Raw genomic sequence first — 13,949 nt, 5'->3', positions numbered from 1 at the left:
CCTTGGGCTCTCCCCAGGGTCGTTAATGCAATGTGAGTGCACGTTGCAAATCACCAACTCCAGGTCCTGGATGCGGCAGGGGAGGGAATGTCTGACTGGGGGAAAGTGCCCACCATTGCATGAAGAGCCTCATTAGAAGCAGAGTTTTGTCCATTTGTAATTCTGGGGCAAATGGTATAAATACATAAATGCTGGTTTGAAAAGTTTCAAACTCTGACCCCCCCCCCTCCCCCCCCCTTCACTACACGGACTTATTTTCCCAAATGACTGCATTATGCAGCAAAAAAGGCTTTTGACATGTATATGCAGACACTTATTAGCTTGACACTAAACAAATCAACAAGCTACTCTGTAATAATTTTGATGGAATCAAAAGAGACACTTTGCTAACTACAGCCTGGAATAAAAGGCATTTTTTATTATACATATTGTAGTAGTTCATAAAGCCTCAGCAGCAATCAGGACACATTGTACTCGGCACCGTAAAGATGCAGTGTAGCTGAGACCCCACCCTAAAACACCTTCCAATGTAAATACATCAGACAGACAGAATTAATTTACTTTTCACGATAACTCAGCCCTTGACTCAATGCAGACCAGGCACAGTTGAACGCAAATGTGTCTGAACTTTCACAAAAGATGTCTGACTCCCACAGATTAAGGCTGCTCTTTCTCCAGTGGCTTTCCAAGGACTTTTCCTCCTTGTCAGTACGAGAACCAGCAAATACCAGCTCTAAAAGCATTTTAAAAAAAATTATTTATTTATACACCTATTTAGATATGCAGTGATTTTAAATCAGCCACTGGATACCATCAGGCATCTGTACTGCATTTATTCCAGTTGCTATATGAAAGTTTGCATATTCATAGTACTCATCTTCTAAACATACTTAGTACCTCAGTAATCTTAGAAGCACATATAATGTAGTCATGTTAATTAACATTAACTCAGTGAATAACAGAAACCAGTGCATAACTAAATTGCCAGACTTGATTCTCTTTCATTCATGCTCTTAATGGTTTCACATGACAGTCTACATCTAAACTACGCTGATAGAACAAATAACATACGTCCTAATTAGACCACTTTATTAAATCAAATTGTGTTGCTCAGTACGTCTGTGCAGGTTGTACGGGCTTCAATGTAAACTGCTCAAATGATGATAAAGTCTCTCAATAAAGCACTTCCGATCATTCAATTTCAAGGAGCGTTATCTGAGGGGTAAGTCCCATTCTTCCCATTTGGGCGATAAGGAAACTGAGACCACAGAACACCTCAGAGAAATCACTTGTATTAGTCACCTCAGAGTCAAATTAAAGGAATTTGGCCTCTCGAGTACCGCTCTAGAGGACAAAGTTGGATCTAATTAATCAAGTATTACCCATAAAACAAAGAAGCATGTGTTCCAGTAGAAGCCCCCATCATTCATCCCTCTATCACCGTCACTGCTGCTCAGCATTACAGTGGAAAGAAACAGAAGCACATCATCTTACAGCTGGTCTATTGTCAAAATGACACATTAGCAGAAGGATTTACAGACATGTTTGCTTATGAGATAAAGGTTTGCATGTTCAGAAATGCAAACATTTTCTCTGTACAGGAGCTATGCATCACAGAGAAAGCTGCTCCCTGAAAGCTGTGCAGAACTCAGGAACATAGTTAGGATATCTGTGACTATTAAGGTTTGCTGCCTCCCCCCCCCCAAAAAAAATCAGAAACGACAGTGAATACACAGCTGCCAGTACGTACAGACCACAATGACAGGCTGGTATAGCAGCTGCACTGAGGTCCTGAGCAACTCTTCAGAACAGTGGCAGAGCAGTGCCATGGAAAAGGAGAACGGGACACATTCACTTAGCCTTTGTGTGAAAATCAACATTTGCTTCTCGGAGGCAAATCCTGGCCCCAGTGAAGCCAGCAAGTGTTTTGCTCATGATGGAAATTGGGTGAGGATTTTAATTCAGATTTTACTTCCAAATTTATTTCAAGGAAGATTTGATCTGTAAAAAGTTGAGTTGATCAAGGCAGGCAGATTTGCAGTTTTCTGTATCCACAGAACTGTCAGGAAAGCTTTTCTTAAAATCACAGTGCTTTGATTTTATTTTTTGGTAGCTTGGGTGCTATGTTGTTTTGGAACCACATGAAGCTGAAGATGACACCCATCGTCTTCGGGAGAGTCTCATCATAAGCAAACTTCATGGAGTCTTCTAAAGGTACTTCTACAACTTCAATCAGCTCTCCTTCTTCAGGCTGGCCACCTCCTTCACCAGTTCTCATCTGGTCTGTTACTTCTGCATAAAATAACGTCTGCCTAGAACCTGTCACACCAACTCCAGACCTGGAAAAAAGCAGAGAGGAAACTTTCTTTTAGATAAAAAGAAGGTAGCTAGGAACTATGAATGGAAACCTGGGTCCTTAACTTGTGTCATTTAAGCAACGTCAAAACGCAAGTCCTTACCCTCTGTTAATGTCATTTAGAACCTATAAATGCAATTTCTCTAATACAGAAATTGATTGCAACTTTCATGGAGGAATACCAACACTTTTGCATACAGTTGCATATGAAATGGATCTGTCTTCAAATATGCTCTGCAACTTTGGAAAAATGTTAGTTTGGGAGAAAGTAAAAAACCTAGGTTTTGAATTAGTGAACTGGTGTTCTATGTATACTGAAGTCAACAGAAGATTTTTCAACTGACCTTAGTGAGAGCTGGACTGCACGATGACTCATGGACATTTACAAAAAACAGAATGAAGCTCCTCAGTGTATCTCTATGCTATCATGCTACATTTTTGCTTGTTTGTACACATATATTTAGATTTTTTACTCTTAAGAAGATTGTATCCATTCACAGCTGGAGTCCTCTACTCACAGACTGTGTAGGTACAAGAATAGAAAGGCAGCCTGAGAGTCTTTCTCTATCCTTCCTGAACTTTAGCCTTGACCCAAATGGACCACTGTAAGCACGCATGTATCTGAAGTAATTCAGCCTCCCTGCTAGATTTGCTACAGTGGATTTAGTTGAGGATAGTTTAGATTATATAGTCTTTCTTCAGCTAGACTGCTTGCTGTGTATTATACTTCTTATTTGTTAATCCTCTATTTCCTTAGGACTATTCATTTAGGTATTATTAAATAAGGGATAAGTACATAATCTACTCATTTAGTCCTTCCAAGAGAATATTCACATCATAATCGCAAGGTCTTAATTTCACATGATTACACGCGACTTTTCACATTGAATCTAGATCCAAAGTTCACTGAAACTATGAATGAGGCATTAGGGCAAGCTGAAAAATTAGCTTCCATATTATTACACATACAGAGGATTCTAAGATTTGTAGCAGTGTTATGATATTACAGTGTATAGCAATACTTACTCAACCATTAGTCAACTAAGTCTTTCAGTTAATCCAGCATAAATCACACCCCATAGCAGGAATTAATCATTTGTCTCTCAATTTTCCCAGAACACTGGCAATTATTTTGTTTGGAGAATTAATAGTGATTATTGAAGTTGGTTTCTTACATCAATATACACCCTTCTTTTAAACACAGAATAGGGAGCAAACCAGTGAATTCTTTTCCTAAAATTACTACTGATACATTCTATGACTTTGGGAAAGAGGTTTCACAACTCCAGGAACATTCCTGCATCTCTACGAAGTGCTCGAGAAACTTAAGCATCTTTGGCACTTCAGGAACTTAGATGGCTGCTATGGGATTTCTTTCATTCTGGGTTCATCACTTTATTTCAGTGTCAGTAGCGGGTTTTTTGAGATACATTTTAACCAACAAAATGTAACCTACTAGGATGCAGAAAGAGGCCAGACTAACAGTTTTCCCTCTCTCTTCCACTCCTTCCTGCATGACCTCCTTCCTCAGTCAATCTGATTCAGTATTTACTTTCCCTGAGGACCTATTTTCTGCAGCCACTGTCCTTGGTATTTGTTTGCTATTCTGAAGACCATCAGAGATGGTTTGCCAATAAAAGAGCCATCCAGGGCTGACAATCATCCACAGACTGTATGTGCCACTGGCACTAGATCAAACGGTTTCTCGGGTCTCCCCGTGCCACACTCCCTTTTCCCTTTTTTGACGGGAAGCTGCCTGGAAGAGCAATGCCGTTCACCAGCCGTGCTGCCACTCACCTCACCACAGCTGAAGATCCAGCCAGTAGACAGCACAACACAAATGCAGTCTTTGAAAGCAGCAGGAGCTGCACACTGGGCCCACCATGCTGGCTTAATATTCTGATCTCATTATAAAAGTAAGGTAGATTCATTTTTCACCAAGTTGCTATCAGCAACCAGCTTGCAAAAGTTGGAATGACATTTTTTATGCTCATACACACTGCTAGTGCCCTTTCTGCTGTGAGGATGATGGCACACTTTACTAGATTCCCCTTGTGTTAAAATATAATATATTTTCCTGGTATTACCAAGCAATAATACATAATGTTAAAAAGCAACACTGGAAATTAAATACTGATTAAGAGCAAATAGATCTATTTCACAATCCATCACGGCTGGCTATTTAAGCTCTAGTCATTCAGTGAATAGTCTCCCCCAGCTTAGTCACCTTGATATCTGTCACTGACCACTGACCCGTGTGCTACCTGCTCCTCACTATCGTAGCCATGTCCATTGGAAGGAGCCTCACTGAGAGAACATGTTTATAATGGAATAGTAGATTGTTTGTTCATTTTTTTTCTCTCTTTTCTTTCTTCTTTTCTTGTGTGAGGAGGCAGAAAGGATTTTTTAATCAACTAGAGATCCGGATCTGTTTTTATATATATATATAGTGATTACTTGTTCTTCAATTGTTTCTCCAAGAATGGCATTTTTAGTAATTAAATAAACATAGGAAGCCTGGAGTTCAGAGATTGTTTTTTGGTAACCGTATACATTTCAGCAGTTTTGGGTACTCGGGGCTGGAGGAGGAAGAGAGGAGAGAGGGAGAAGGTGGGTCTGACTGGTAAAAAGGCAACAGGCTGCTATTACGTTTTCAGTATGCTTTCAGGTTTATCTGTCACTAGGACCTTCCTGTGCTTTTGCATACTTACTTGCACTTTCTAAGTACGATGTTTCAGGAATTTTGATGTGCCTTTATTCATGGTTATATTCCTCTTCCCACTACCTTCCTCTATTGCAAGTCTGTGACATATGCTTTTCCTTGCCCTAGTATTTCACATTACAAATAAAATGCTTTTGCCATGGTCTGAAATGAGTCACCTATTAACAGATTACAGGTATATTCATTAGCTTTGCATCTGTGGAAATCACAGGGGTCAGCACACCCGAACTGCAAGTGATGAGTTTCACCCTGGGAAAACCACCCTCCTGATAAAGGTGTCTCCCTTCCCAGTACACAGGAGGCTTGGTTTGGGGGAGGGCAAGCAGGGTCTGAACTCACAGGACTGGCCCAGGGTGAGACTCTGGGCTTCAGTCTCACTCCATGGGTTTAGCACCATGTTGCCCAGACCAGGCATGTCATGGCTTATACTGACCCAGACCTACTAAGCCTGGCTTGACCTAGCTGATTGTTCCAGATGTATTTTGATGTGTCTGTTCAGTGCTTGACTCTTATTTACCACTGTGGGACAAATGCAAATGATCTATACAAAACACAGCTCTGTTTTCCTTTATCGTGAGGATCAGTTTCCTATGAGAAGTTTATAGTTGTTTCAATTAACAGCTACATGGCTGACAAATACTCTTTGTCAAATCATTAGGGCTTAAGCTTACAAACCGTGTAACTTCAACAGAAAGAGATTTTTAAAACCAAAAGTCTATTATCACTAAACTTTTAGCATTGCTTCAGAGAAAATTAGAAACCTCCATTACCTTTGACAACAGCAAGTCTAAGAATGTAAGCATGTCAAAGTACAGATACCAAAGTGGTATGGTTTTCATCACAATAGTAACTTAAATGTAAGTTTAACACATCTAAACAAGATTGTATGCTGCATTCCCATACTTCATTTTAAATAAAACACTCAAACACTGTGATTAAATCATGCTATGGCTTTCAAAGCTGTGGGCGGCACACTTGTAGGCAACAGCCCAGTGGAGAAGCAGTTCCTGCAGAATGACTGGAAAGTGCTTCTCCTCACCTCCTGCCCAGGGGTGGGAGTGGCTGGCGGAATGAGGCTGCAACTAGAGTGTTTTCTACCTACTTCCTTCTTAGACCAGGGAAGACACAAGAGACAGATTGTCCCTCCAATCTGTTTTTGAAACACGACAATAGCAGCTCTCACAAAGTCTTTGTTTAGCTCTTCCCTTTTATTAAATGCATGAGGAAGTATGTAGCACATGAAAAATAGCTCACAAAACGGGACTTTTCACTTGTCACATCTAAGTTCGTAAGAATAAAGATACATTATGCACATATTTTTTATCACAAGTGGGTAAGAGTATCTTACTGCTTTTCAAAAAAAAAAGTTTAGTGGTGCCTAAAAGCCCACCTTGTCTGTTTGCTGATGCTCAGCAACAGTGAGTTTCTTCTTCAAACTGAGTGTGTGTGCACACACATGTGCGTGTATGCACACATGCACATTGGTAAGCAGGGTTGAAATTCAAAGCATGTACTCAGGATTAGCTTTGCTTCTTCTCATGTCTGGGTGCTCATCTATGCCAACCAATTATTACACTCATAATTATTACATTCATAAATATTACATTTTTAATTTGAAGGAACAAACATGTATGAGAAAACAAACAATATCTTACACTCTACTCCTCTGCTGCAACGTGGGGAACAAAGAAATTGACTTATCATTGTGAAGACTTACTAGTTTAACTCAGATTTCTGATAGACAGCAATTAAAAGCTAAATTTCTCATCATTTCTTAATATTTAACAAACATAAAATCTATAAACAATCATCATTTACCTGTTCCTATCAACACAGAAATACATTTTTTGGTTTTAATCTGACATACTTAATGTGAAAACTCCTAAATGCAATATATCCTTTTATAAGATGTAAGCTATTTGGATACAGAATTTGGGTACATAGTGAATACATAATTCATGTTTACAAATAAATGCAACACAAATCTCTGTTATTTATGCTGAAATCAAGATCTATTTAGGCATGCAACATGTAAACTGATGAACAGTGACATGCAGCTCCTATTGTCACTTCTTAGGACCTTTGTACAGTTCTGACATTATAAGCAGCAGGTGCAGGAAAAAAGCAGATAAGTAATTAACATAAAATTATATTACATTATGCCATCACCCAACAGGTGTACTAGCAGGTGATCTTTCTAATTATAATGCACTCCAACATTTTCAAGGCTATTATTCTTTCTACATAATAACCTGTGAGTACAAACCATTTTTACCTCATTGCACAGGGGCTAATAGCCATAGCACAGTAATTGGAACGTCCAATATTAATTCTCTGAATGCTCTTCTTTGTTGTATACTTTTGGAAAAAAATCAAATGTAGGAACATTAAAGTAAGTACCTATATTAATATAGTTAGGCCCTTAAACTAATCCATCAGATTTTTTTGCAGCAGGGCTGAGAACCTGCAACTCCTGTTGTATCCAATTCATAGCCAAGAGTTTATTACAAGCCCTGGGAGAAAACAAAGATGGAATGAAGGGAAAAGAAAGTTCAACCAGAGCTTCTGGTTCTTTATCCTGATGCTCTGAGGTGTTAAGTTCAAATAATTTTATAAACATTCTTCAAGAAGTTAAAACATTTCAAGAACTAAAAGACAATACTGTAAGTTCCAATGGCAATAATAACATCTTTAACAACAACATATTTCCCTGCCGCTGTCTTGTAGGGAAACAAATCTCAAGGAAGATAGCTGGAAGTACTTCAACCTAAGAAACTAACTCACAGCAGAATTTCACATGGGATTAAAACTAAAAACTACTGGGGTACCATGAGAGATAGAAAATTTATTGTATCTATCATCTGACACATGACTAAGTCCAAAGTCATTCACTTCCAAAATATTGCATTTAGGAAAAAAAAAAATGGAGGGAAGCTCACAGATTTCTTTCAGAGCTTTTAAAAATGAACAATTTAACTGGAAACCATTTTCATGAAGCCTCAGTTTAGAATTATACTACTATAGTTTTAGCTTCATTTTATCATTGAGCTAAATGGTTCCTTTACACCCACCGCATCTACCATCTATGCTATTTTTGACTGAGGCCATGCATACAGTTGACGAGAACTCAACATATCAGTAGGCGTCAAAACTTTTAGGAAACCTCCAAAACTGGATTAGCTGCTGCCAGAACAGAAAACAAACTTTTTGAAATACCAAAATGAGGTTACTTATTGTATGCCAAGCACAAAAGTAGCAATTTGTGTAGCCATGATGAGAAGAGGAAACTCAGCACACAGGTTGCAAACAATACAGATTTTTTTCAGAATGATTCCTGCCTCCATCTACACAGCAAAACGAACCATTTGCATTTAAATTCACCTTCTGGATGACATTTTTCTGTAATAGAAACAGATATTTTTGATTCTTTAACGTGTGATTTCTCTGACCTCCTCCAGTCAAGTCCCTCTTACTATGTTTGTCTTTCTCATTATCTGCCCCCAACCCAGTCTCCCTTCATTGACCCACGCCATACTGTCCTCCTGTTGCTGGAACAACTTGTTCCTAAGACTCTTGCTCAACTAGTGCACACTCCCCAACTCCTGGCTTGTTTCCTGATTTCTCACAGCTACTCTGTGGATCATTCAATGCAATGAAGCCTGAGATCTGCTTAGTTCAGTGTCTGACTTCCATCTGATGAGTATCATGTCACAGGAGTTTTGACAATGCTTAAGAATGGTGTCCAATGGCTTATTTTTATGTGCTTTTGAAATATCTGTAGCAGTATTGTAGTTAACCTTTTCTGGTTAGCTAAAAAACAAAAAAAACAAAATTCCCCCAAAATCACTACTGGAGGCTCTGATAATAAATGAGAAAAAAAATGCTATCTTTCGATTACCTCCAATCTTTACTGCACCCACTGCCTGAGAACAGAGCAAAGTTCTGTTTGAACACAGTCTAAGTACCTCCCTCATGTTCTTAAAGAGAGTTCTTCACCACCATGAACGTACTTTCCCCAAGCCCATTTAGTTCTCAGCCCATGTTTCTTCTCTGCATTGGTCCTTCATCTCTTCTTCCTCTTTTTCTACTCGAGGATTTTTCTATTCCACTTTCCCCCCTAGGAAGTTCTCCCTATACATTGTCCATGCACTCCCCTTAATCCATTAGCTACAGAACTGTATTGACCTCCATAGCCAAAACTCTTTCTCCCTTTACATTTGATGTGTCTTCTGCTTTCCGTGTCCTTCTGTCAGGTCTAGCTCAAGTCCTGCTTTTATTCCAGTAAGGCAATTTCCTTCTCATGACCATGACTCCAGAAAGGGGTGTCATTAGGAATACAAGACAACTCCTTACTTTCAGACCAAAGGGTGTGATGACACAGAAGCCCTTGTTTGTACAAAAGCCTTTTCACTGTGCACACAACTCTGAGTTTTTATCTACAAAAATCTAATAGACTTAACTCAGTAATAATTAATTATAGTTAAATATTTTAATGTGGTTTTATTTGCATCAAGAAAGGAACAACAGCTAACAGACTTGTCAGGAACATATCAAGTGAAGTCAAACAAATATCAACTCTAATAGGATAACAGGTCTTGTGGATAGGGGCAGCAACACAAACAATGTAAATTCAGTTTATCAAGGCTTTGAACGCTATCTAATGTGACAATTTCATTAAGAAATTAGGAGATCATCATATAGTCAGAGACTGAAGAAACTGTGAAATAGGTGCAAAACTAGTACGAAAATGGTACTCATGGAATGGATGTCACTGTCAAACTGGAAATACAAACTAAATAGGATTCCACTGGGGACCATCCTCCATTCAATATAATTCAGTATTTTGTTTTAGGACTTGTATGTTGAAACACAGACTTCAGGTAGCGAAGCCGAGATAGATTATTTATAAGAAGCTAGAGATGGATATTAGAATTAAAAATCATCCCAACAACTTGGAGAAATGGTCTGAAAAAATAGGATGCAATTCAGTAAAGGCAAGTTCAAGGCTCTGTGTTCAGGCAGCAATAACGAACAGCACAAATACAGACAGGAGGTGAATGACAGTGCAGTACTGCTGGAGAAAATAGTTTTGAGATAGGGGAGGCATTGTGGACCATAAGTCAATAACATAATGCCAGTGCAAAAAAGGCAAACGTGATACTACAGCATATAAACAAAGTAATCTGTAAGACTAGGGAAATGATGCTTCCAGTGTATCTGACACTGGTAAAGCCCCTGCTAAAATACTGTGCTCCACTTTGGGCACTATGTTTTTAAGAAATATGCAGACCAGATGGAGAGAAGGCAGAGGACAGCAGAAGGAATGATCAGACATCTAGAAAACACGGTCTAAAGAGAAAGCTTAAAACAACTAAGATAGTTTTGCATAGGCAAAAATAAAATAAAGGGGAGACACGTTCAAACAAGTAAGTGGAAGGTGCAGAAGTACTTCATGTCCACTGGGAAGAGGGTAGTAAGTCACAGGCTTGAAGCGAAGAAAGGGAAGTTTAGACAAGAGTAAAAACTTTCTTGTGGTATGGATAGTTAGACACTTCAGACAGAATGCTTGGAGAGGCCATGAAATGATCAGATTTTAGAGAAAGCACAGATGCACATTTGTCAGAAGTGATTTAAATCCAGCTGAGCCTAATCTTTGTAAGAGGAGCAGTCCAGGTGAGATCCTCCCCAAATTCCTTCCAATTCTCTTTTCTAAGGCTTCTCTCTGATCTGATGCACTGGAACAATAAATAATACAGAGCAACTACTACATGGATCACTGAGATGACAGATAATAATAGAAGTGCATGATGTATTGTAATAATCAATGGATGCATAGGCATTAATGTAATGCTTTATGTCAATGCTTTGTATTGACAGTCACAGCATGAAACAGCATAAACCATTTAGAAAAACATGTTACACTTAAAAAAAGCCCTGAAATGCTTGTATGTAATATAGCCATTATGGAAAAAAACGTCCTTAGCAGACTATAGGGGAACCAATTACTTCCTGTCTTTGCATCAAATCCTCAAGGAACGGACATATATGCCAGTCTTTGGCTGAAGGAAAAAAAACAGGACACTCCTAATAAGAAGACCGTAACATTTAGAATAAAATTCTAATACAGAGAATAGGAAGTCCAACAAAAGAAACTGCAAAATATCATCTTTGAGGCTTCAACCTTTCATATTAATCTAAGAAAGCAAATACTATGCAGGTCCTTCTGACTTCAGCATGGATCTCCATGGGCAGAAAGCTATGCCCACATAGACAAAGCAGGATTGGAGGATTAACGTATGAAGTGTCCTTTGCATGGGTCTCAACAGAGAAAATTCCAACGGTATACTCTCTTTGCATGTTAGTGCAATTAATAAAACAAAACCAAAAAGCAACTGAAAGAACAACCACCTGTAAGATACAAAGACATTTATCAACCAAATAACATACAGTGTTTTAGCCAGATGTAAATTGCTAACGTTGAGTCAAACTTCTACACTGAAGCTCCAAACTTCTACAGCTATAGAAATTATATTCTACTTTTCCTATTTTGTGTTTGTATACACATACATACGTCCATATACATATGTATATATCTGCATGCTATGGCCTGTCAGTGTCACCCAACTTAGGAAATTCTATAGACAGCTTTTGCTCATAAATCTAGCAGGCACTTTTTCTTTCATTACAACAAACCCTTAATCTAGTTTCAAGGAGTTGTAAAAGACAGCTCCTGTGATTCACCCCCTCCCCTCAACAGAAGCCCTGCTTGTTAATCCAGCAGGAAATAACATTTGCCAGGATTGACAGCTGTGGATTTGTATTCAATTCCCAAATTAAAAACCAATGACAGGGCCTAGTTCAATGGAGACGTCAAGCAGAATAAAGAAAGTAAAAAACCTGCTGCTTTCTCTGTAAAATACAAACACACATACATTTTGGATAACAATACTAAAAGCTGGGAAGGACATATAATGGGAATAAAGCTGTGTGCAAAGTTTCTCTTGAGGGGTTTTTTTGTTTTGTTTTGTTTTTCCCCTCCAACAACTCACACTTTGTATTTTTCCTCTTACTTACATATTAAGTTTTCCTCTTACTCCTAATATATGTTTTAAAACATGTTAAAATCTACTTCAATAACTATTTTAAACCCTGCAAAAATATCATGAAAAAATTTTCACAGTCAAATCAGCAAAACCTTCATATATAATGTTAATTATTATCCAATTCAAAGAAGGCTTAATTACAGCCCAAATATGATGAAGAGATCTAATCGTACAAGTTCTCATGCTTCTGCAAAATTGTGTTAATGGTAAATCAGAGTCCATCTTGGGCAGCTTCCATTGTTAAGCAGAATAATAAGAATGAGAGAGGGAAAACGCCTGACATAGTAAAGACCGGCTGTTTTCTAGCACTGTAATAAACTGCTCTGAACAGCTCAGTGCAACTTTCCCAGTTCTAATAGTCTTTGGAATAAATCACAATAGTATTCTTACTGGCAATTCAATCCCGTAATTGTGAGTTTATAATTCCTTAAGTCTCTGTAAATACTCCTCTCGCTGAAAATTACACCTTTCACATACTTTCAGACATCCATGTTCCTCCAACACACTGCTTAAATAAGGGAACAGGGAACATTGATTTGCATTCAAGCCACTTCATCAATCTGCGAAACAACAAAATGCAAAGTGTTTTAACTTACTGCTATTTACCTGTAAGAAGTGATCCTCCTTAGGTCTGTAATGGGAACACGATAGCCACACTCTTCTAAGACTTCCCCACATGCAATTTCTTCTAAAGAAAGGTCTGGTTTGTCCACAATGCCAGCACAGAGTTCATAGGTCACTCCTACCACAGCAGGTAAGGGATCCTCTAGATGAGAGAAGCTCTCCTTGTCCTGATGCTGAAAGACTTGAGGATGATGCCTTTCTACTTCACACATGTAAACAGCTTAAAAAAACCGCAAACAAACACAAAAGAAAAAGAAACAAGTGGGGGGATGTTAGTTTATTCATATTAAATAGAAAAAAAGATGGTACACAAATTTTGCCTGGAAATTCACAACCAGAGTACTTGAGAGTAACAAGGAATTCAGTTGTGTTATCTGTTAAAATTACGACACACTGAAATTGGAATTTTAGAGAACAAAGGTTCTCTTGCCATTTCTGTAAAATTATTCTTTAAACTCAATTTGTGCTTACACCATTTGGAATAAGTTAATGCACACCTTAAAGTAAATACAAATAAAAAAAGGAGGCTAAGTCCCAGAAGCGCCATATAGCTTCCATTTGTCGGGCAATGTGGATATCAGGATTTAATTTAAACTATGCAGTTATCTTGAAGGAAAGTTGGGTTGCACATTATGTACCATGTGCACAATGATGAGTCTTTCAGCCTGTCAACTCAGCTGTTATTTAGAAAGGGTATGAAAAGCATGTATGTTTGTTTGAAGAAAAAAAACCTCTTTTGAACATATAGTTCCTTGCACAGATTCCTGTGTGGAGTCTGAAAAAGACTTCTTGAATTAATCTACAAACAGCTGCCACTGTAAAGCACTCCTAAAGAAAGTGCAAATGCCAGATTTTAGTCCTTATTTAAGCAAAACCTCTCACTGATGTCAACAGAAATTTTGCCTGAGTGAGAACTGCAGGACTGGATGTTAACGCACAAAGAATCACTACTGACAATTCCAATCATTGTAACTTTAGCTTACAGGTATAATCCCACCTGTTTCTTCTTTGAAATTTCCTCATGTCTATCCCTTTGCTTTTCATAAAAGGTTAGCATAAGGGTGTTATAAAACACCCTGAATAAAACTATTTTAAAATTTGAAATTATTTGTATTCCATTAAAATATTTCACATGCATATTTCA

General features: G+C 38.2%; 1 protein-coding gene across 1 annotated transcript in view; it reads right to left on the bottom strand.

The window, feature by feature from the left end:
- Nucleotides 1-398: 398 nt before the first annotated feature.
- The window catches only part of NUDT14 (nudix hydrolase 14), a 60,508-nt gene continuing 46,957 nt past the window's right edge, over nt 399-13,949 (bottom strand). Inside the window, exons 4-5 of the mRNA XM_059819735.1 lie at nt 12,788-13,025; nt 399-2,339 (exon numbers count right to left, since the gene is read on the bottom strand). Coding sequence (XP_059675718.1) covers nt 2,084-2,339; nt 12,788-13,025 — 494 coding nt within the window. The 3' untranslated portion in view covers nt 399-2,083. The remainder of the gene's footprint in view (nt 2,340-12,787; nt 13,026-13,949) is intronic.

Source organism: Gavia stellata, chromosome 7, assembly GCF_030936135.1.
Source record: "Gavia stellata isolate bGavSte3 chromosome 7, bGavSte3.hap2, whole genome shotgun sequence".
Taxonomy (NCBI): Eukaryota; Metazoa; Chordata; class Aves; order Gaviiformes; family Gaviidae; genus Gavia; species Gavia stellata.
Note: the sequence above shows the minus strand (reverse complement) of the source record. Positions and strands in the feature narration are given on the sequence as shown.